Source organism: Microtus oregoni, unplaced genomic scaffold, assembly GCF_018167655.1.
Source record: "Microtus oregoni isolate MIOR12 unplaced genomic scaffold, Mior012 000025F_ref0000491, whole genome shotgun sequence".
NCBI lineage: Eukaryota > Metazoa > Chordata > Mammalia > Rodentia > Cricetidae > Microtus > Microtus oregoni.
In genome coordinates, this window is record NW_024543084.1 from 17,167,874 (window position 1) to 17,192,228 (window position 24,355).

At 45.3% G+C, this 24,355-nt stretch overlaps 1 protein-coding gene across 7 annotated transcripts in view; it reads right to left on the reverse strand.

Moving 5' to 3' along the window:
- The window catches only part of Ralgps1 (Ral GEF with PH domain and SH3 binding motif 1), a 237,828-nt gene that overhangs the window by 37,236 nt on the left and 176,237 nt on the right, over positions 1-24,355 (reverse strand). For all 7 annotated transcript variants that reach the window (XR_005976336.1, XM_041674128.1, XM_041674127.1 and 4 more), the window contains 2 exons: positions 4,442-4,579; positions 2,363-2,456 (listed from right to left, as the gene is read on the reverse strand). Coding sequence is in view for 6 of the 7 variants with exons in the window: in XM_041674128.1 (XP_041530062.1) it covers positions 2,363-2,456; positions 4,442-4,579 (232 nt within the window). In the remaining variant the exon portion in view is untranslated. The remainder of the gene's footprint in view (positions 1-2,362; positions 2,457-4,441; positions 4,580-24,355) is intronic.

The following is a 24,355-nucleotide window of genomic DNA, read 5'->3' on the forward strand; positions in this document are numbered from 1 at the left end:
GACAGGGCCATCAGTGTCCTCTTTATAACCTGAGGCAACCGACAGTCACAGTAATGACCTGGTCACAGGAAACACCCAGACTCAGGCCTCTTCATAGATTTCCTGTCATTCATGAGTCTTATATAAGATTTTTAAGAAATATATTTTTATTCTAACTTTTAATTATGTTTATATATGAGTCTCTGTGTGGTAATATGTATGTGTGTGCAGGTGCCCATGGAGGCCAGGAGAGGGTGCTCAATCTTCTGCAGCTGGAGTTACAGGTAGTTCTGAGCTGCCAGATGTGAGTGCTAGGAATTGAACTCCCCTGCTGGAGGAGTAATCAAGACCATGAACCACTGAGCCATCTGGCAGACCCAGGAAATAATACATTGTAGTATTACAGTGAATAAACATTAACTTAAAGAGTGATCGTTCCTTACCTTTTATTTCTGTTTCCTTTTTATCTGGTTGAATTAAAAGAAATTTAAGATTTTTAATCAAATAGCAAGGATAATATGATCCATTCTGAGTAAATTCTGCCCTTGCATCCATTCACCTACCCACCCCTTTCTATATGTAAATAAAGTTTACATGCATAGCCAAGTGTTCAAAGTGCTGCTTACTTCATGCTAGTGGCCATGTTTTCTAAGTGGTGAGAACTTGGGGCACTTTTCTTAAATTGATAACAGACTAACAGATAAGAAAGAAAACACTGCTTGGGCCGCTTGGTAGAGTCTCTCTCTCAAGGCAGATGATGACAAGGTATTAGAAGTACGAGGTCACCAGTGTCCTAAGTTCTTGCATCCTTGGCGGTGAGGAGCCACCTCCAGGTGTGAGCTGGCCACAGGACTCAGCACTCCAGCAGAATCACAGGCCCTGCCCACCATATCTTGTTCAGAAACAGGATATACTTGGAAAGGGGGCCCTCCATGGTTGGGGGCCTGGGCAGGAAGGCAGCCCTCCTCCATGGGCTTGCCCAGTTTGGTTCAACAAAGAGCCTTTAGGAGCCCCGGGCTGACTGTTACTTAGTGGAGGGCTGGGGGCGGGGGCAGTGCTCTACTCAGAATGGAAGGAGTAATTACTCATAATCTGCAGCTTGTCCAAGGATTGTCTCATGTTTACAAGTATTTATAGGCCATTTTTCTCCTTAAAGCATATTAGTGTTAATGAAAAACTACTGTCTCTTTAATGCAAGACTGGTACATGAATGGAAAACATTCTACCAGAACTTAAGTGGGAATAGTTTCACACTCCGGGCCACTCTTCAGGAACAGCAAGCGCTTTGTAAATAAAATGAACCCCTTTGTAATAGATGCCTTTTTAGTGGTGACCTCTGGCCCTCTTCTGAGCCTCCCATTACTCTGCGCTAGATCACACCTTTGCACCCTTCTTCACTGTGATGAATGATGGGAGAGCAACAGCAAGGACAATGAGGGCCTCAAGTGGAGTGCGAGAGCAGGCCAATCTCCAGGCCCCACCCTGTGACCCGAGTCACAGTCAGAGCTCTGAACCACTGCTGCTGCACTGGACAGGTGGGGTGTCCCAACAACGGCTCTGGATCATTGTCACAGACCAAGATGATGCAAGAGCAGGCTTTCAGACATAAAACTGCAAGGGATTAGACGGCACTAGATAGCAGGGTCAGAGAAACAGTGTACAGAAGCAGTCCGTGAGATGAGATGTCAAAGAAGTTTTGTGAGGGTGACACTTGGGTAACGAATGATCATTCACAATATGGCTAAGACTTTCCTTGATGTCAGGTTATATGAGAAAGCACTGAGTCAAGAGTATGTTCGGCCCAAATGGGCAGCCAGAGTTGACCGAAGAATAAAGCCCTCTTCTGCCTTCAGATACTGAGCACGCACACCCAGGGGCCACTATGGAAGGAAGAACTGCAAACTGGAGCAGGGCAAATGGAAGATGAGCTGAAGGGCCCTTTGGGCCTTTCTGAGAAATACATCTGTTCACAGAGGCACAGAGATTGTGCTGGGGCCCTTGGCTAGAGCCAAATGGAAAGCCCTGCAGAGCTGAGAGACCCAGAGACTGGCTGTTTCATCCATCTGTGAAACAGGTCCTTAGAGAACACTGTCCTGAGAATATGGTCAGCTGACCTTCTACCCAGTGCCAAGAGTCCCTGTGAGAGTTGAAGTGTCAACCTTGCCCCACGCATGGCTAGAGTTCACAGGTGTTTCCCAGGCCACATGGGAAGGTGAGCACACCATCTCCCTGGATTGTGCCTGAGGGGCTGGGGCAAAAGCAGGTATTGAGGGCTGTTCTGGTGGGGCATGGAAGCCCTGCAGGTCACTCCTGACCCTTCCAGGCACCTGGGTGCTAAAGACAGCAGTGGCAAGTGGGCCCGGCTAGGGAGACAGCGACTTACTTGTAGTTATCATCCTCCACAAACTTCTGGAGCTCCTCAATGTAGCGTACAGACTTCAGGTACTTCTGCACGTGTGGTAGGGTAGTGAGGTGATCTGTGGAAGTGGGCACAAAACTCAGAGGCTTGACTTTTTCCCCCAGCCCAGAGAATGCCGACACAGACACACCTGACTTATTGAGGCTGCTTCACTGTCCTTGGGGCAGGTCCTAGAGGAGTGGTCAGGTTTGGGTTCTGCCCTATGGAAGGTGACCTAGAGCTTTTGGCTGAGGGAGAGAAGCTAAGGCTGGGGCAAGCTGGAGCCCTGGTCCCCAGAACAGAGCAGGATCACATGTCTGTGCCTCCAGCACATTTCCAGCGATGGTGCTGCACTGTCTCCTGTGTGCCATGAATGCAAGACCACCCTAGCCAGTGCAGAAGTCCAATCCAGATGGCGTGCTCTCTGCACTAGGTGACGGACAGCAGACATCTGTCTTGTGTAGGAAAAGGGTTTGTCCATCATATGATGGAGAGACAGCAGCAATATGCAAAAGTCCTATCACCAAGAGGTGGCCAGGCCAGGTTCTACTGCAGACTCTGAGGCCTGAGTCACACTGTCACCTCTGTCACTCCCCTCAGACCTGCACTGTCACTGCATTCCTCCTGAGAAGGGGGCAGACACGAAAGAAGGGAGGCTGGGGAGAGGGAAACGTCTTGAAGAGCAGCAGGGGCCATGACCTTCAGGCTCCGAGTCTTGAGGCTCTGAAGGTCATTTCTGCTTCTCTAAGTCATCGGTGGTGTCATCATATCTGAATGAGGACAATGACATCTGCTCTCCAAGCTGGTGGCAGCTGGCACAAATCTAGAGCACAGTGACAAGAATATACCTGCTCTGGGTTCTGGAAAATTCTGGCACCTGCTGAGGGCCAGGAACCATGTGTGACCCTATTGTCACACGAGGAATGAAGAGGAGGAAGTGACTTTTCAGGATGCAGCCTGAGACTTGCCCCCTGGTGTGTACTCTGAGGTCTGAGTCTGCAGCTGCTATGCTCGTCACCAGGCAATGCTGGGGTGTCTGAAGGCTCTAGGACACACAGGCCCCAGAGGAGAGCTGGCCTACACTGCAGACCCTGTCGTGCCTGCGATGACATGGCCTGTGGCTTTCCTGTGGTCCTGCCAAGCAGAGGCGGTCAGCTGTCTCCCACCCTGTGTACGACAGGTAGGGCTGGCTTTTCTCACACCCCTCTGGGGCACCCAGGCTTTTACTCCTTTATCCTGTTGTGTGAACGCTGGCAGCAGAGGCCCGTTTCCAGCTCTGCTCTCCATTCTCCCCATCACTGCTGACTCCCTGCCTGGATCACTGTTCCTTCTCACAAACGACTGGGGCACCTGACTCACATTTAGGCGCCACACCAAGTGTCCAGGCAGACAAGCCATTCGGCATTCTAACTTCTCAGGGACAGGAAGTCTCCAGTAAGCCTGTGTACTCCTGGCATCAGGCATCATGCTCACCCTTTGCATTTGGAGCCTGACCAGTTGCTTACCAAATCAAAGTCCCATTCCATTCAGGCCCACAGTTAGATAACATGGCTTGGCCTCCCTTTGTAAGACTGGTCAACAAACTACCCTTGGCAGCTTCTTTCTTGTCTCTGCTACCCTAGTGCAGAGCCTATGGGATAACCCGACTTCTGGAGCTTTCTTGTGGCAAAAGCACCGGATTCAGATCAACAAGGCAAGCTCTCACAGATGGAGCAGATGGAAGGGCCACAAATGGAAGGAATATGGTCCCAAATTTGCTCGAAGAAGAGTTATCTGGGAGCTTCCTACTAGGCTTTTTAAGGATAAATGATCCAGAGCCAGCCACACCTGGGCCATGCCTCTCACTGAATGTGTAAACAGCTCCCTGTGTAAGGAAATGACAGAGGTATCTAATTTGCAGGATCTGTGGAGATGCATAAAAGGCCAAGCCCATGTCTAAAGCTCAAGACAGTACCACAGGGAGCTCTGTGGGGATAACCCGACTTCTGGAGCTTTCTTGTGGCAAAAGCACTGGATCCAGATCAACAAGGCAAGTTCTCACAGTCCTAGTGGTGAGATACTAACCATAGCTGCAGGACACTTGCAAGTCAGCAATGATCCGGAGGATGTTGTTCATCTGGTTGGATCTTTGTTCATTTTCCATGATGCTGCCAGAGGCAGGGTATGCAGAATCAATGTAGATCAAATCCAGAAGGTAGATTCCTAGGATTAAAGGACACATTGAGTTATGGTAGGGTGTTGCGGGAGGTCCTTCCGCTCCTCCAGCCAATAGCCGCTGAGATACCAGCCCACTGGGGCATGGTCTCTCTCCCTTTAAAAAAGCAGCCACTTCCCTCTCCTCTCTCTCTCATACTTCCTGCTCAGCTTCCAGCGACTAGACTCCCTTCCTGATTGCGCAGAGGGCTGTTATCTGGGACGGTGTAAGTTTTTTCCCCTTTAAATAAATAACCATTCTATTAATCATAATTCCAAACTAGTGTGGGATTGTTTGTGACTTATGCCTTCGCCTTCAGTAGGGTGCATCACAAACCCTGGGGGTTAAACAGTCCCCCCTGCAAGAAGTTAGAAAGAGCAACTTGTGGAGACTGAACATACTAGTTGGACTTGAATTCTAATTCTGATTAACTCATTTTTCATGCTCAACTATATGTTAAACATTTGAGCAACAACCAAAATGGATGCTGGCAGATTGTAGCATGTCTAATTTGCATAGCAGTCAACAACAAGGTTTTATACCTATAATCCAAATGGAAAGTAACAGGTGGCTATACCTCTTTGTCATTAATACCTAACTCTATGCTCCCATGCCCAGGAGAACAACTTTTGTGGTTTTTACTTATTTAGATATTTGTCTAACTTCTCCCACACACACGCACACATACATACAATTATGAATTAGTAGAAGGAAAGACATTAAGAATGAGATATTTCTCTTTACAAAAACAAAAAAAAAACCAATGGTAGACAGTGATGTCTTCTGAGATATTAACAGGAAATAAGATGTAGAGCAAGAATAGGACTCCAGTGGGCTAATGATGAGCTGGGGGTAGGCTCCAAGACAACCCACCTGAGTAAAAGGTGGAAAGCAGGGGCTGGCTCTGTGGGCTGAGCCTCTCCACAATTCTCAGCTGACTTGACACAGAGTCAGCTGATTATCTGGAAACATGAAAGAAAACTGGATGGTGTGTCCTTCCAGGAGTGCCCAAGAGCACTGACAATACTATACCCACCATACACGAGGGACTAGGCAGGAGTGGCAATGCAAAGCAGAACTGGAGACAGAAAAAACATGATCATGGCAAAGAGAAACAACTGACATGGATGGAAACATACTTGATGGAGAAGATTCGGTGACTCCAAATTTCTATGCATGAAACAAAACCACCTTTAAGCACATAAAGCAAGAAACTACCAGGGATAAAAAGTGAATTTAAAAAATGCTACAGAGAAACCCTGTCTCAAAAAACAGCTACAGTCATCTGGGGGTGCTACAACCATAACTAGGAAGCCTTGGCTTGCCTCTTCTGCATGTATGAATGGGCATGTGCATACATATAAAGATGTATAGATCCAGGTGTGCGTAGAGAACGCCATAACAAACCCAGCAAGTTTAGGTTTACTGTGCATATGCATATGTGGAGGATATGTTTTCCCATGAGCACGCATGTGGTGGCCACAGTGTGACATCAGGGTGTCCTCTGTCCCTCTACACCCTGTGATTTGAGACAGGACTTGCACTGAATCTGGAGCTTGCCATTTTGCATGCTGCCACACCAGGTTTGGTCGGGTTCTGTTGTTCACATGGGTGCTCAAGGTTCCAGACTCAGGCTCTCGTGCTTTACCCAGGCAAGCTCTTCACTCACGAAGCCATTTATTTCCACAGTCTCTGTGAGGTTTTTCTTCCACAACTAAAAATACAATTCATTTTAGGTACAGAACACAGACATTGATTTACACTGTATAAAGAAAGGACAGTGAGTTCCAAAAACTCAATGCCATGTTCCCCGCATTCTTTGACTTTACTGTGCTCCATCTAGGAGTGAAGTACAGAAAAAATTCCAACCACTGGAAGTGCACACACACAAGAAAATTCTAGGTTAAAAATAGATCTAAAGTTTAAAAAAAATCTGTCTGCATAGCTTTAACATAAACAGTACTTGTATGAAATACAATGCTCGCCAAAGCTTTCCACTTGAATTGGTCACCTCCAGGCACGTATCTGATGTCCTCTGTGCCCATAACCCAGGATTTCAAGGCTCTCCCTTTGCTTTCAACATTTCTGGGATTGGAGATGGATAAGAGTGTGCACTGCTCTTGCAGAGGATCCAAGTTTGGCTCCCAGCACCTATGACAGGTAGGTCATGAGTGCCTGTAACTCCAGGGGATTCAACACCTCTGGTTTCTGTGGGTGCCTCCACACATGTACATGCCCCAACATGTGCACACATACATCTAATTTAAAATAACAAAATAAATATTTGAAAAAGTGTAAGATTTCTACATTTAATGACTTTAAATGTAGTAAACCCTAAAGGGACCTTCATAATAAAAAAAATGACGTTAGCTTTATAAAATTCAAGGTAACTGTATCAAAATGTTTTTGCACTAAATCCTGACCATTGTCAACTATTACAAATGACAAATATAGTACTATATAGTTATATTTTACATGCACTGTATATATTTTCATATATTATATAATTGTGTTGTAAAGCGATCTGTTTGAAAAAACAACAATTAGAACACCATATTTCAAAAGTATAGTTCTGGTCAAAGTGTCCATCAGAGGAAAACTTGTAGCCTTAGGAGTTTGTATTAGTAGATTAAGTATTGTTACAAACACAGACTTGCTCTGGTGCTTCACGTCTGAGTTTCATGTGGATGGACAAACACTGGGCTAAGCCTCACATGCTCATTAACTCTTCTCCTTCTTTTTTCTTTTGTTTTCGTTTTGTTTGTTTTTTAGACAGGGTTTCATTGTGCAGCCCTGGTTGTCCGGAACTCGCTCTGTAGACCAGGCTGGCCTTGAACTCACAGAGATCCGCCTGCCTCCTGACTCCTGAGTGCTGGGATTAAAGGTGTGAGCCACCATGCCAGGCACATGCTCATTTTCCTTTTTATCCTTCCAAACGCCCACTCTGTAAGGGAGGAAAAGGAAGCTCAGAGAGGATGTGAAATTGGTCTAAGGTCACACAGCTGGTAAATGATGGAGATGGGAATGGAACCTAGGCTTCCTCCTCCTGCCTTCCTTCCTTCCAAGTTTCCTGCCACCACAGAGGACCTTGAGTACTGGGTACCATGAGTCATTCGTCTGCTTTTAAAATAGCTTCACATTGTTCCGGGAAACCATTAAATCACAGAAGCATCTGCTGTCGCTCCTCTTGGGAGCCATGTCTGTTTCCTTCCCTACTGTTTTCCAGATTTTAATAATTAGGAATCATTTTCCTTGAATAGACATCCTAAGTGTAGAGGGTTTGAATTCACAGATTTATTCTTTCTCTTGAACTTTGCTTTTCCTCCTCTTTTTCAAAAAATCTAACTCGGTTACCTCCCTGAGGATTCCATAATGGCAATCCTGAAAATCCCATTATGGCTGCAACCACAACAAAAAGCATCCCCCAGTGCTGTGTGGGGGTGGAGGGCCATGGGCCATGGGGTGAGGTGGTTCCAGATGCTGTGTGCAGGCTCCAGCTTGGCTGACTCAGAGGCTGGGCAGCAGCTTAGCCCAGAGAGGGACTAGAGAGCGGAGGTGGGGGTGGGGTAGGGAGAATGACACTGAGGTTTCCTAGGGTCTACTGTGGAGCACCGGTCCTTCCTTGACCTCCCTTCTGAGAGAAGGAGACTGAAGAGATGACGGCTGCCCAGGGTCTCCCCGCTGCGCACTGGATCCCCACCAGCTCTGCCTGGCTGCAGCCCCCATGATCATTCTGCTGGCCTCCAAACCACAGAGTGGCCCTTGCTCAGACAAAGCTCTACTTGGAGATTTCCTTGTGTTGCACCAAAAGGACAGTATGACCCTGAGCCTCATTCCTGAGTAGTACTCCACAAACCAAGGCCAGAGGAGTTAGTTTGGCATACCCTGGGAAGGGGAAAGGGTGGGGGCTCATTAGGAATAAGGCAGCCCGTCGTCCCTTCTGCAAAAACACCCAGACTCTAGCACCTGCCTGCACCTCAGGCCCTGAGTATTTAGACTAAGGTCATGGTGGTGAGGACAGGATGAGTAAATGGGGAGACCTGAATCTTGTGAAGCCAAGACAGAACCTATAGCGATACATGACAATCCTGCATCCCTCAAACACGGCTGCAGAAGTGGTGCACTTCTGTGAACAGGGCATGAGTCCAGGGAAGTCCTTTCTATGTTGTATTAGCCAATCACGAAAGATATTTCTATACCTAAAACATAAACCAATGCTTGTTTGTGTCCCTTGACTTATTCAGACCTCAAGACCTGGGAGCCGATCTCCCTGCTCCTGGAGTGGGTCCCCAGAGCAGAACACGAGTAGCTGCTCGGTGACTCTGAGAATGGAGGTGTGTTTATGGGACCCAGCCCATAGCCTCGCTTTGTAGCTGAGGAAAGACATCAACTCAAGAGAAGATTACGGAGTGCAGGGGTCGCTGGGGCTGCAGGTCAGGCAGCAGAGTGCTTGCCTAGAATGCATGAAGCTCTAAGTTTGCTCCCTGATACCACATGAGGTGGACATGGAGGCACACACCTATAATCCCATCACTCTGAAGGTGGAGGCATAAGGATAAGGTATCCTTAGCGACTTAGTGAGTGTGAGGTAAGAGCAGCCTGAGTTTCATGGGACCCTGTCAAAAAAAAAAAAAAACTAGAAGAAGAAAGAAAAGAAAAAAAGGAAGGAAAAAAGAAAAAAGGAAAAAAGACAATGGCTCATGTTTATTAAGCACTTACTACATCCCTGGTCCTAAACTCAGAGGTGTGGCCAGATTGTTGCTGTGTAAGGACAATGTTTCCACCAGCAAACCACTGTCCCTCTCCTATAGACAAAGGAACAGAAATCTGAAGAGGCCACATTGCTTTCCTGAGGTCACACAGTGGAAAAGTGACCGAGGCAGGATTCACATACAGCTCTGTCCGACTGCCATGTTAGTCTTTGTGTCACTGCGGCCAGCAGCCTGCCGTACCTGGAAGCCAATGAGGCAGGACGGGGACACATAACAGATGAACCAGGGGAGGGGGCACTCACACTATGGCTCTCTCCTCTTTATTTCTACTTTGGGATTAACAGTCTCCAGACTGTGGCTACTCCCTCCTATTGCCCATATCAGGCTTGCCTGGGCACACATCTCTGGTCTGCACGTCAGCAGCCCACCCAGATTTGTGGGCCCTGCCAACTCTACCACATAGTCCCACTAGGAGTAGCAGTGGGATGGTCTGGATAACCATGGATGGTAGGCACCCAGACACCAGCCACATGGGACCACCCTGCAGCTGGACCAGTGCTGGGAGTCCATCTGGATTGGGATAGTACTGCTCCTGTTCTTATTTAGACAGTGACTGCAGCAGATGACACTGCTGTTGGCCCACCACCACAGACAGTAATTGGACCAGCCATTGGCTTGGCTGCCGTGGGGATGAGTGGTGCCAAGGGACTGGGCTAGACTGTGAGGCCCTGACACAGGGAGGGGGAGCTTGAGTGATAGGAATAGCCACTGTCTATCATGCAGGGAGGAGGGGCTGCTGGTCTCAGGACCCTTTGCAACACCTCAGGACAGGGGCTCTCATTGCCCACACTGCACATGTAAGAAAACTGAGGCTTAGGAGGAAAAAGAAGTGAACCAAGTTCCCACAGCTTGAGAGCAGATCAGGGTGGGAATTCAGGCCTACCTTGACAGCAGTGCTAGGGCAGGGACTGCGAGGCATGGGATGGCAAAAGGAAGAGGGCCCCAGTTTAAGCTGCGAGTGTAAGGAATGCAACTGTAGCCCATCACCTGAGGGCACCGTGGCCAGCCAGCATTATTCCACAACCATGCCCACTCGCACACCAGCCCTCTGTGAGGCAAATGGTTCCCTAGACTTCATTTCTGCCCTGTGCCACCTGTGTATCTGACGAAGGAGATGTTTCCCCAGAGCACTGGGCTTAGTGGTGTGCAGAGCCTTCTGCAAGCTGGGGGCTGGAAGCCCAGCTAAGCCAGGGCCCACAGCTGGCCCGGCTCCCCACAAGCCCAGGGACGACTCACTGCCCCCTTGTTCTCTCATCCCTGTCTTGTCTCACTTCCAGCCCGAGGCTGGTTTTGGTTTTTCTCATATGGCTATCTTTTCAATATGGAAAATTCTGCTGTGTCGAGGGGAAAAGAAACCTGCCCGGCAGGAGAAGGCGCCACTTTTCCATATTACCGCTTTCTATGTTCTCTTTTTCAAAATCTGAGATGAAAGACTTTTTTCCATGCTCTTTTTACTCTGCCTGAAAAGATGACTTTCAGAACTCAGAAATGAGGAGTTGGCACTGGGGCTATACTTGTGTGGTTGCACCCATAACCATCCTGGTAAGTTCCAAATGAAACAACAGCGTGCCTGCTCATTAGACTTGTGTGGTTTGGTTTGGTTTGGTGTGTTAAGACATCACCAAGCAGACCCACTGTCTGCGGGCAGCCCTGGCTCTCTGAGAAGTTGGATATGATTGCATTAATTAATGCCTGCCAATTAACATCCATCATGCAGAGCGGGAACTTCAGAATAAATTTTCATTTAAAGAGTAAGCCTTATGGGAAGTTTGTGGCCTCTGACTGTCAGGAAGAAAAATGTTTCCCAGGCCTTCAGCAAGGGGCCTGAACTGGAAGTCACGTGTCAGGTAGGGAGAAGCCATGGTTTCCGGCCCAGCACATGGTCTCATTAGTGTCTTTCTGTTTTGTGACTCATGATCACAAAGGCACATGGGCAAAATCCTGTAGCCTGGACAGAACTCTGAAGTCCAGGAGAGTCAAACCCCTCAGACTTCCCCAGGAGAAAGGAAGACACAGACTCAGGCTCCTCACTCAGGTGTGAGGAGGCAGAAAGTGTCAGCAGAAATCCCCCAGTGGGCCATGGAGCACAGATGGGCCAGGGGGCAGATGGCAGTTGGAAGGTGAGGCGCACATCTGTTTACTGTTATTAGCCTTGTTCTGCGCTGGACACTGTGCTGTGTAAACTATCTCACTTGATCCTCCAATAACTTTATTGGCAAAAGAAAAGAAGCTGACATGATGGTGTACCCAGCCCCAAGTGTCCTCTGGGAGAAATCATACCTCCCACATCAGAACCATGTGGTTGGGGGTCTGGAGCAATTCCCTTCCCTCCTCTGCCCTGCAGGGGAAAACAAGTTTTATAAAATAACTATGCTGAAGAAAAAAAACTCATCAAATTTCTCAGAAGAAAGAAACAAAATCACAAACTGTCCACATGTGACTGAGAGAAAGAGATGTGGCCATGAATGCTGACACCACACTTTAGATATAATGGGGCGGCAAAGAAAGAAAGACACAACAAAAGGAGCACAAGTAAAACCACAAAAGCAGAAATAATAACTTGAAAGTTTAAATTACATTCATTTCTGTATGTGTGTGCATCTGCACACTTGATGTACATGAGGGAGTCAGAAGACAGTTTGCAGAAGCAGGCTCTCACCTCCCACCGCGAGGCCTGGAGATGGAGCGGGGTGGTCAGCCCTGGTGCAAAGGCCTTTCCTCACTGAGCTGTTTTGTTGCCCGTGGATTTTTAAAATCAGAAGTGATAAATAAAGGTGAAGTTTAATTTTGAAAACAAAACAAAAGCTTGGTGGTGGTGGCTCACGCCTTTAATTCTAGCACTTGGGAAGCAGAGGCAGGCAGACCTCTGTAAGTCTTAGGGCAGACAGCCAGGGATACACAGAGAAATCCTGTTTCAAAAAAAAAAAGCAGTTGAGTCTTTAATACGTATGATTGAAGGGGGAAATGAAGTTCAAAAGACTGATATACAATTAGGGATGAGAAGGGGATATGATTCTAAGTGTGGTAGAAGTTAAAATAGTTGCGATTCTTTTTTAAAAGTGTTTTCTAAAAATCCATGTTTTTAACCATGGGCCTGAGCTACTTTCAGTCATGATCAGAAAAGGTCCTCTTTGCAGTGGGCAGGCATCACTGGAGAGATGTAGAATGTCAAAGGGCTGAAAACAATAGACTTTGAGATCAGCCCCTCCCCCCATCTCTACCCTGCAGCAAAGGTTCAGGGCACACCACGGAAGAGGACAGAGAAGAGTTCTGTGACATGCTGTCTTCTGGACATAAGCAGCTATGGTCCATGAATTCACAGTGGCTGCGGTTGCCTGCACACAATCAAGCACAGACAGGATGGATGCCCTCCAAGCTCCACACCACCCTGAGAAGCAGTGGGCAGTTGCTGGGGAGGGCGAATTGCTCTTTATTGAGGATGTAGTCACTGGTAGGTTTCCCATGCTCCAGGGGATGGCCCACTCCATGTACATGAAGTCAGTGGATTATTAAAAAAAAGAAAAAGATGTGAAATTGGAAGGGGCTGTGTTGAGGGGAATAAGGGGTGGAGCTGAAGGCAGGAAATGGAGTAGATACGATTATATTTCTTTGTATATATGCATGAAACAATCAAAAATAAGGAAAAACTTTAAAAAGTAGATGAAATGAATGCTTAATAGAAAAAGCTCTCTTCTCAAAATTGTGTCAAAAAGAGATAATAAACTTTTTGATAACCAAAAAAAGAAAAATATTAACAATGAGAAAGTTGTTATAGTTGAGAAGTATGATACCAACATGTTTCATAGCCTCGAGAGGAAACTGGACACTGTCTCAACAGTTCTGGAGCAAAAAGAAGCCAGAAAAATACGCAGCCCTTTCTCAGAACTGGTGTATCTGTTGTGGCAAAACCTGGCAGAGGTGGTATAAAAAGGAGCCGCAGTGGCCACGGGAAGGATGAAAAGAGGTGGGCAGACAATGCTCCCCACAGTCATAGGCCATCTAACAGAAACCCCAAACACCAGGCACTGGAAGACCTTTTGGAGTTTTTGGTCAGGGTTGTCTAAGAGACTCCCAAAATATAGGCTACTGCTTTTGTCCTTGGTAGTCCCTCAGAGATGGAAGGTAAGTCCCCACTGCTGAAAACAACATGTACTTTGGACAAAGGGCCCAGAATCCCCTGAGCTGACTTGAAAGCTTCCTCCCTGAGGACTAGCTTTCCTGGTACCAGAAAGTGTCATACAAGCTTCTCAAGCAGGAATGCAACCAGTAGGTGCTTATGACACTGACGAACCACAACAATGACCAGCATGGCATGATAACCCTTAGGGTGCAGTAATGGACACATATATTGGGGGTAACCAACAGCTCTCTAGTTGGACTTAAGACCAACTCAACAGGAGGAAAATCATGCCTGGCACTGGAAACCTAGTCAACTTCCCCAGGGCTAGGGAAGTCAAGGATCTTGGAGGAGAATCTACAATCACCACTTTACTAAACCAGCATAATCCCTAACTGCATTCTAAATATTTATCCTTATACATACAGATAAGTGTAGTTATCAGCCTCCATCAAAGAAACTTCTCTTTGCAAGAAATGGAGATCATTAAAGAGAACCATGACCACCGCATTCAGGAAGAGGCTTTGGGGGACCGGCGCTGCGGCAGACCCAAGCGGCGGGGACAGGCCTGCAATAAGAAGAGCAGATCGCCCTACTACAATTAAATAAAAGAGGTAGGCCTTTGGTTGGCCAGGTCACTGGCACACAGGGAGCCTGGTCCTGTCCTGAAGACCCTTCGGAGGGGTGAGAGGGTTCTTGGCCTGCAGCAGGAACTAGGAAACAGAGCGAGGGCATTTTGTAAGCGGAACCCTTGGCCAGCAGGGAAACCTGATCCGATTTTTTAAAGACCCATTAGATAGGATCAATAGGAGGAGATGGGCAGGCGCCAAGGCAAGGATTCACCCAATAATCTGAAAAATAACATGAAAACACCAGAACCCAATGATCTTACAACAGAAGTATTTGAACAACCTAACACAGAAGTGGAAAAAAATTGAATTTATGAAGGCAATAGAGTCCCTTAAACAACATGTAAAAAATGCCCTTATAGAAATGGATGAGAAGTATAACAAAAAGTTTGAAGAAATGAGTAAATACGTGCATGATACCCTGGGAAACCAAGAAAAAACGATCAAACAGGTAATGGAAACAGTTCAAGAATTTAAAACTGAAATGAAGGCAAGGAAGAAAATACAAACTGAGGACCAGCTGGATATGGAAAATCTAGGTCAACGAGCAGAGTCTACAGAAACAAGCATAATCAATAGAATACAAGAGCTAGAAGAAAGAATCTCAGATGCTGAGGACACCATAGAGAAAATAAACGAACAGATCAAAGAAAACAGCAAAGCCAACAAATTCTCAACACAAAACATTCAGGAAATATGGGACACAATAAAAAAAAAAACCAAACCTAAGAATAATAGGAATAGAAGAAGGAGAAGAGTCACAGCTCAAAGGCCCAGAAAATATTTTCAACAAAATTATGGAAGAAAACTTTCCAAACATAAAGAAAGATATCCCTTTGAATATTCAAGAAGCATACAGAACACCAAACAGACTGGATCAAAGAAAAACATCTCCTCGCCATATAATAATCAAAACACAAAATATACAGGTTAAAGAAAGAATATTAAGAGCTGCAAAGGAAAAAGGGCAAGTAACTTATAAAGGTAAACCAATCAGACTTACACCTGACTTCTCTATGGAAACTATGAAAGCCAGAAGGTCCTGGATAGATGTACTGCAGAAGCTAAGAGACCATGGATGCAAACCCAAACTACTATACCCAGCCAAGCTATCGTTCATTATCAATGGAGAAAATAAGACATTCCAGGATAAGAACAAATTTAAACAATACGTAGCCACAAATCCAGCCCTACAGAAAGTATTAGAAGGAAAATTGCAACCCAAGGAATCCAACACTGACAACACTGCCTACAATAACCCAGGCATCTAGTGACCCTTCACCAGCACATCTCAAAGAAGGGAGACACACAATCTCTACTACCAAAAGCAATAAGAATAACAGGAGTAAACAACCACTGGTCATTAATATCACTTAATATTAATGGGCTCAATTCACCTATAAAAAGGCACAGGCTAAAAGATTGGATACGAAAACAGGATCCAACATTCTGCTGTTTGCAAGAAACACATCTCAACCACAAAGACAGGCACCTACTCAGAGTAAAGGGTTGGGAAAAGGTGTTTCAAGCAAATGGTCCTAAGAAAAAAGCAGGTGTGGCCATACTAATTTCTAACAAAACTGACTTCAAACTAAAATCAATCAGAAGAGACCGAGATGGTCACTTTATACTCATAACAGGAACAATTCATCAGGATGACGTCTCAATCCTGAATATCTACGCCCCCAATATAAAAGCACCTACTTATGTAAAAGAAATATTACTAGAACTCAAGGCAGACATCAAACCACACACACTAGTAGTAGGAGACTTCAACACACCTCTCTCTCCAAGGGACAGGTGAACCAGACAGAAACCTAATAGAGAATTAAGAGAATTATTGGCGGTAATGAAGCAAATGGACTTAACAGACATCTATAGAACATTCCACCCAAATAGGAAAGAATATACCTTCTTCTCTGCAGCTCATGGAACCTTCTCAAAAATTGACCACATACTCGGAAACAAAGGAAACCTCCACAGATACAAAAAAATATCAGTGTCCACCTGTGTCTTATCAGATCACCACGGATTAAAGGTAGAAGGCAACAACCACGCTACCCCCAAAAAACTGACAAACTCATGGAAACTGAACAGTCAACTACTGAACCACACCTGGGTCAAGGAAGAAATCAAGAAAGAAATTAAAGTCTTCCTTGAATTTAATGAAAATAAAGGGACAACATACTCAAACCTTTGGGACACAATGAAAGCAGTGCTAAGAGGAAAGTTCATAGCACTAAGTGCCCACTTAAAGAAAATGGAGAATGCATACATTGGGGACTTAACAACACACCTGAAAGCTCTAGAAAAAAAAGAAGCAGACGTGCCCAGGAGAAGTAGAAGACTGGAAATAATCAAACTGAGGGCTGAAATCAACAAAATAGAAACACAGAAAATAGTCCAAAGAATCAATGTAACAAAAAGCTGGTTCTTGGAGAAAATCAACAAGATCGACAAACCCCTATCCAAACTAATTAAACGACAGAGAGAGAACAGGCAAATAAGTAAGATCAGAAATGAAAAGGGGGACATAACCACAGACACAGAGGAAATTCAGAGACTCATTAGATCTTAGTACAAAAGCCTGTATGCCACAAAACTGGAAAATACAAAAGAAATGGACATTTTTTAAAAGAAGTACCATATACCAAAGCTAAACCAAAACCAGGTGAATGATCTAAATAGACCGGTTACTCGCGAAGAATTAGAAATGGTTATCAAAAATCTCCCTTCGAAAAAAAGCCCAGGACCAGATGGTTTCAATGCAGAATTCTACCAGAACTTCCAAGAAGAACTAATACCTATACTCCTTAATGTATTTCACAATATAGAAACAGAAGAGTCATTGCCAAATTCCTTTTATGAAGCTACAGTTACCCTGATACCAAAACCACACAAAGACCCAACCAAGAAAGAGAATTACAGACCTATCTCACTCATGAACATCGACGCAAAAATTCTCACTAAAATACTGGCAAACCGAATCCAAGAACACATAAGAAAAATTATCCATTATGATCAAGTAGGCTTCATCCCAGAGATGCAGGGCTAGTTTAACATACGCAAATCTATCAATGTAATCCACCATATAAATAAACTGAAAGAAAAAAAACATATGATAATTTCATTAGATGCTGAAAAAGCATTCGACAAAATTCAACACCCCTTTATGATAAAGGTCTTGGAGAGAATAGGGATACAAGGGTCATACCTAAATATAATAAAAGCTATTTACAGCAAGCCAACAGCTAACATTAAATTAAACGGAGAAAAACTCAAAGCCATCCCACTAAGATCAGGAACACGACAAGGATGTCCACTCTCTCCATACCTCTTCAATATAGTGCTTGAAGTTCTAGCAATAGCAATAAGACAACATAAGGAGATCAAGGGGATTCATATTGGAAAGGAAGAACTTAAGCTTTCGTTATTTGCAGATGATATGATAGTATACATAAGTGACCCCAAAAATTCTACCAAAGAACTCCTACAGCTGATAAACACCTTTAGTAATGTGGCAGGATACAAGATCAACTCCAAAAAATCAGTTGCCTTCCTATACACTAAGGATAAGGAAGCAGAGAGGGAAATCAGAGAAGCATCACCTTTCACGATAGCCACAAATAGCATAAAATATCTTGGGGTAACTCTGACCAAGGAAGTGAAAGATCTATTTGACAAGAACTTTAAGTCTTTGAAGAAAGAAATTGAAGAGGACACCAGAAAATGGAAGGACCTCCCTTGCTCTTCGATTGGGAGGATCAACATAGTAAAAATGGCAATTCTACCAAAAGCAATCTATAGATTCAATGCAATCCCCATCAAAATCCCATCAAAATTCTTCACAGATCTGGAGAAGACAATAATCAACTTTATATGGAAAAACAAAAAACCCAGGATAGCCAAAACAATCTTATACAATAAAGGATTGTCTGGAGGCATTACCATCCCTGACTTCAAACTCTATTACAGAGCTACAGTATTGAAAACAGCTTGGTATTGGCATAAAAACAGAGAAGTCGACCAATGGAATCGAATAGAAGACCCTGACTTTAACCCACAAACCTATGAACACCTGATTTTCGATAAAGGAGCTAAAAGTATACATCTTCAAAAAATTGTGCTGGCAAAACGGATGTCAATCTGTAGAAGAATGAAATTAGATCCATATCTATCACCATGCACAAAACTCAAGTCCAAATGGATTAAAGACCTCAATATCAGTCCGAACACACTGAACATGATAGAAGAGAAAGTGGGAAGTACTCTACAACACATGGGCACAGGAGAACACTTCCTACGTATAACCCCAGCAGCACAGACATTAAGGGCCTCATTGAATAAATGGGACCTCCTGAGACTGAGAAGCTTCTGTAAAGCAAAGGACACTGTCACTAAGACACAAAGGCAACCCACTGACTGGGAGAAGATCTTCACCAACCCCGCAACTGACAAAGGTCTGATCTCCAAAATATATAAAGAACTCAAGAAATTAGACCGTAAAAGGCTAATCAACCCAATTATAAAATGGGGCACTGAGCTGAACAGAGAATTCTCAACAGAGAACTTCAAATGGCCAAAAGACACTTAAGGTCATGCTCAACTTCCTTAGAGATCAGGGAAATGCAAATCAAGACAACTTTAAGATACCATCTTACACCTGTCAGAATGGCTAAAATAAAAAACACCAATGATAGCCTTTGCTGGAGAGGTTGTGGAGAAAGGGGTACACTCACCCATTGCTGGTGGGAATGCAAACTTGTGCAACCACTCTGGAAAGCAGTGTTTCGGTTTCTCAGGAAATTCGGGATCAACCTACCCCTGGATCCAGCAATACCACTCTTGGGAATATACCCAAGAGAGGCCCTATCATACAACAAAAGTATATGCTCAACTATGTTCATAGCAGCATTGTTTGTAATAGCCAGAACCTGGAAACAACCTAGATGCCCTTCAATTGAAGAATGGATGAAGAAAGTATGGAATATATACATATTAGAGTATTACTCAGCAGTAAAAAACAAGGACTTCTTGAATTTTGCATACAAATGGATGGAAATAGAAAACACTATCCTGAGTGAGGTAAGCCTGACCCGAAAAGAGGAACATGGGATGTACTCACTCATATTTGGTTTCTAGCCATAAATAAAGGACATTGAGCTTATAATTCATGTTCCTAGAGAAGCTAAATAAGAAGGTGAATCCAAAGACAAACACATAGGCATCCTCATGAATATTAACCTTCATCAGGCGATGAAAGGAGACAGAGACAGAGACCCACATTGGAGCACTGGACAGAAATCTCAAGGTCCAAATCGGGAGCAGAAGGAGATGGAGCATGAGCAAGGAACTCAGGACCACGAGGGGTGCACCCACACACTGAGACAATGGGGATGTTCTATCGGGAATTCACCAAGGCCAGCTGGCCTGGGTCTGAAAAAGCATGGGATAAAACCGGACTCGCTGAACATAGTGGACAATGAGGACTAGTGAGAACTCAAGAACAATGGCAATGGGTTTTGATCCTATTGCACGTACTGGCTTTGGGGGAGCCTAGGAAGTTTGGATGCTCACCTTACTAAACCTGGATGGAGGTGGGCGGTCCTTGGACTTCCCACAGATCAGGGAACCCTGATTGCTCTTCGAGCTGATGAGGGAGGGGGACTTGATCAGGGGAGGGGGAGGGAAATGGGAGGCGGTGGCGGGGAGGAGGCAGAAATCCTTAATAAATAAATAAATTAAAAAAAATAAAAATATTAAAAAAATCAATAAAAAGAGGGGCTGGGAGATAACTCAGTCAATAAATGTTTGCCATGAGAGTGAAATAACCAGCTTAAAAACTGGGTGTAGCAATGCACCTCTATAATTCCAGCACGAGGGAGGCAGAGACAGTGTATCCTCGCAGCTCATTGGCCAGCCAGCCTAGCAGAATTGAAGTTGCTTCACATTCCGGGAGAGACCCTGTCTGAAAAATGAGGAAGACACCTGATGATGACCTCTGACTACCATGCATGCCCACATACACACATACACACACATCAGCATGACTATGTCTCAACATACATGTGAAACAATTAAAGTATTTCCAAATAAGTTAATAAAATAATCAACATATAAAAAAATAAGCTAGGCCATCTTACTGCATCATTTGATCTCGAGAGATGGTGAAATGATGCTGACAGTTTCAATATCGATTCCTAGTGGTACACACTGTAAAGCAGATTTCTGGACTTGATGAGAGCTGAGAATTAGAAAACTCACAGTACAGTTAATACTGAAGTCTGGGTGAGTACGGCAGAGTGTCCGCCCCACACCAGCTGCACGAATCAATGGGACAAGACAACACAAACACATGGGGATGAAAGGTGCACATGGCACTGCCACTGTTTGTGCGTGCTGTGACTATCTGTCACAACAGCTATACAACGAGACAACTTAGGATAACCAGCTGGAGCCCCATCAGCCCTAGCAGAGTTAATGTCACACTGGACACCAGCACCGTTCTCACATGCCAACAGTCACCATGTGGGAAATGTAACGGGAAAACAGAGCAGCAAAAAATACCAACACCTGGAAGGAAACGCAGAAAGAAATTAGTACATCCACACACATAAACACTAGAGAAGTTATGCCACACTATTAAAATAAAATATGAGAAAATTTCTAGACTTATTATTCCTTCTTTGAATAATCCATTTTATTGACATAAGGGCGGGGCTGACAAGATGGCTCGGCAGGTAAGATGCTCGCTGCCAAGTCTGAGTACCTAAGCTCCATCACTAGAACCACATGCTCGAAGAGGAAAACAACTGCTGACAGTTGTCCTCTGACCTTCACATGGGTCTGCACATACACTAGTAAGCCCATGTTTTCTCTATGTCTTTTTTCTGTATTCCTGTATTTGACTTTTCAGGTGAGAACACAAAACTTTCATGACTAAAATCAAAACTAACAAAGTAAAGTACTCTTAAGACCCACAAACAGTCAACGAGAAGAGAACAAGACACCGTGGATTGCTCAGCCCTAAGCTCATATTAGACTCATACTCATATCAGACTTCTCCTTCCAAGCTGAGAGACCATCTCAGAGAAGAAAGCAGAAAGACTGCAAGAGCCACAGGTGGCGGATAACCACAATGAAACAGTGTTTTCTGACACGACAGAGTTGTGGCACACACGAAGTCACGCACAGAACCCCAGCAAGCTCAAGCAGAGAATCCTGGCATGGAGGGGGAGGTGGACACAGTCCTATCCTAGCAACCGATGGCTGCTGAGGGTTGGGGAGTCAGGTGTTATGGTGGTTTGGCCCGGGTAGGTCAACTACATTGGATGGCTCCATATGCAAGAGTATTCAGGCAGCAAAAACTAGATTTGATGGATTAAAAAAAAGATAACAGAGTTGGGTGTGGAGGGACGTAGGGGTGGATATGGGAGAAGCTGGACAAGGTGGTGAGGGGGGTAAAAACATACTGGAGGAAATTCTCAAAGAATGCGAGTATTTTATAAAGACTCTCGAGGGTATAAAATAAGATGTAAATAAGTGATGAGATAAACAATATTGCTTAGAGGAGAAGGCTCAGTTTCATCAGGTCAATGACTGCCCGGTTAATGTTCAACCGCCATGATTCTTAAGTTTCCCTCGGGTTACAGCAGAGCAGTTTTTAAAGCAGAGTGAGGAGGAGGGTGTGTCCTCGTTAATGCACATATTTTACAAAATCTGAAATGCATCCTAAAGTTCACCTGGAAGAGCAGACACTTTCTTCCCTCCGTCCTTTCTTCCTATCAAGAAGAGAACAAGCATATTTTGGCACGTGATTTTTTTGAGCATCCTCAGCTCTTGGTTGAGGGCTTGGTCATCAGGGTTAGGATGGAAGACCACAGCCATTTGCTGAGAGGTACCTCTTCATTTCCTTCCCCATCCCCTGCATCTGGGCTATCCAACAACAACAACCCAGTCTGCATTCTATCTTCCTCACTCACCTGATGACTTTCTATCCTCAATAGAGACTAAGGTTTTACTGCCCCTAGAATGCCCTGGGCTGCCTCTCCAGTCTCTCTACCCTCAATTAAGGCTGCCCCAGATGGACTACTGATCCATACACCCCCTCTTCCTCCTGTCTGTTCCTGTGCTCTTGGGTATACTGTCCCTTCTTCTGTCACAGCATGGAGACCATGCTCATAGGTCAAGGCTATGTGCTGGCTCTCCATTCTTCAGGCTTACCATCAAGGCACACAGAGTAGGGCTCAGAGAATTGGGCCCAATTGGAGCCAGAGTTGAGGTTTTGTTTGCACATAGACAACTCTTCAATCTGACCCTTAACTTCTACTGCCTGGTGGAAGAGACGAGAATAGCAGTCACTGCCAGGCACCCCCGCTCCACCGTCACCCTGTTGGGGGCAGCGTTGGCCCTGTCATCTCCAAGCTAACTACCTCGTTTCTCTGAGTGCTATAAAGAGTATCCAGAGGTGCAAACGTCATCAAAAGGAAATGGAAGATGACTCCCAAAGTGAAAGCCTCGGAAACCTGCGTCTACACTGGGTAGGATGGATGTCACGTGCCAAGGAAAACACTCTCGAGCTTGTCTTTCCAGTGCTGGCTCCGAGATCTGCTACTGTGCACAGAAAGGCTCCCCAAACATCCCAGGCCATCAGGATCCCTGCCAGAGAGTGAGCTCACAGACGGCTGTTTTAGTCGCCAAAGTATTTTCCATTTCCCCTAATATACTCAGATCTGTGGCCACTCGGTGCCTAGTCTTTAAGTACAGCAAAAATAACAAAGATGACAGCTTTATTCGTGGCTCAATGGAGACTGTAACCAACCCCATGCTCTGGGTCCCCGTCATCTATTTCCCTGCATTCTCTGGGAAATGAACGGCAGACTTTTGGGGGTCAAGGTAGATCCAAACTGATCCCTATTTTCTTAGAGCAAAGTCCCTCCAACCTCACAGCAGAAACGTCCTGAGGCCTCCTTAGGCTTCTGCTCACCACTGGCTTACTTGCAGCTGGAAGGTTTAGGGATTCTGCATGCCCATTTTTCTTCTCGGTATAAGGAAACATGCAGGCCCTCACCAGGAAGTTCTAGGAAAGCTACTTTAGTGGCTGGAGGTACAGTCTGGCAGGGCCACCTCTGAGAGCTCCACCCTTCTCTAGGGTACTGTGTACAAGAAGCTGCTACTCAAACAGGTCTGGCTCAGGCCTGGCTTGCTTCCCAACCCATTCCTATGGGCAGAGTCTGCAACCCAACCAACAGAGGGCACCAGAAGAAACTGGTGTTCTGGCTAGTCTGCCACTGGGCTACCACTGGCTAGGTCAGGCTGCGGACTGAAAGGCTCGACCACATCTGTCCTTCTGTATCAGAACTCAATTCCCTTGTACAGTGGGCCCAAGACACTTGAAGTCCTGGGCCCTGGACTCCTGGTCACTTGGTTGAAACCTGTCCTATTTCTTTGTCTGTTCAGTACCAATTTTATCCTATTCTACCTCCTCCTCTTTTACAGCATGCTGCTGTCCCAGTAGGACTTGGTGTCAACACTGTTATGTTTCATGTGAGGACAGTGGCCACAGTGGTAGGGAAGCAGAGCTGCTGGAAACTGGAAAAGGCCAAGAGCATAAGGGTAAGTCGCAAGGACACAGCTCATTTGGGGATGTCCACTGTCACTGAGCAAAGGTATTGGTGCTACAGATATTCACAGAGTGCCTACTACATCCTAGACATGGGTGTGGCGCACCAGACAAGGCATGGCCCCTGATCCCAGCAACCTGATGAAGAGAAGTATTTGAAGCATAGTAACTTGAAAAATTAATATCCTTAGAGGAGACAGAAAATGGTTGTGTCATTGACATTGCTGCATGTGCTAAGGTACCCTTTCCTGCCTCTGCGTCTCCTTAACTCTAGAGATGTTAGGTGGTCTGCTTCAGGTCGCTGGTCACTTCGGATTCCAGTACAGGAACCTGGTGGTTGCAGTCATGTTGACACTCAGAGGACCACACGCACACTGGAGTGAAGGTATGGGAGCACACGGTACATGCAGTCAAGCTTTAGCATGCTAACTTGTGACTGGTGCAGATGCTACCAAAGCTTTCACAGGCCTCCATGGAGACTCAGAAAGGGGCTGTCAGAGCATCTGTATAGAGTGGACACTCAGCAAGGCTACTTAGGAAAACAACAACTTCAGGAGGGGATGGAGATGTGTAACTAATACCTTGCAAAGCCCTCCCAGGGTTGTCATTAAAATTCCTGTAGCTAAGAGATGGAAGACTTGCAT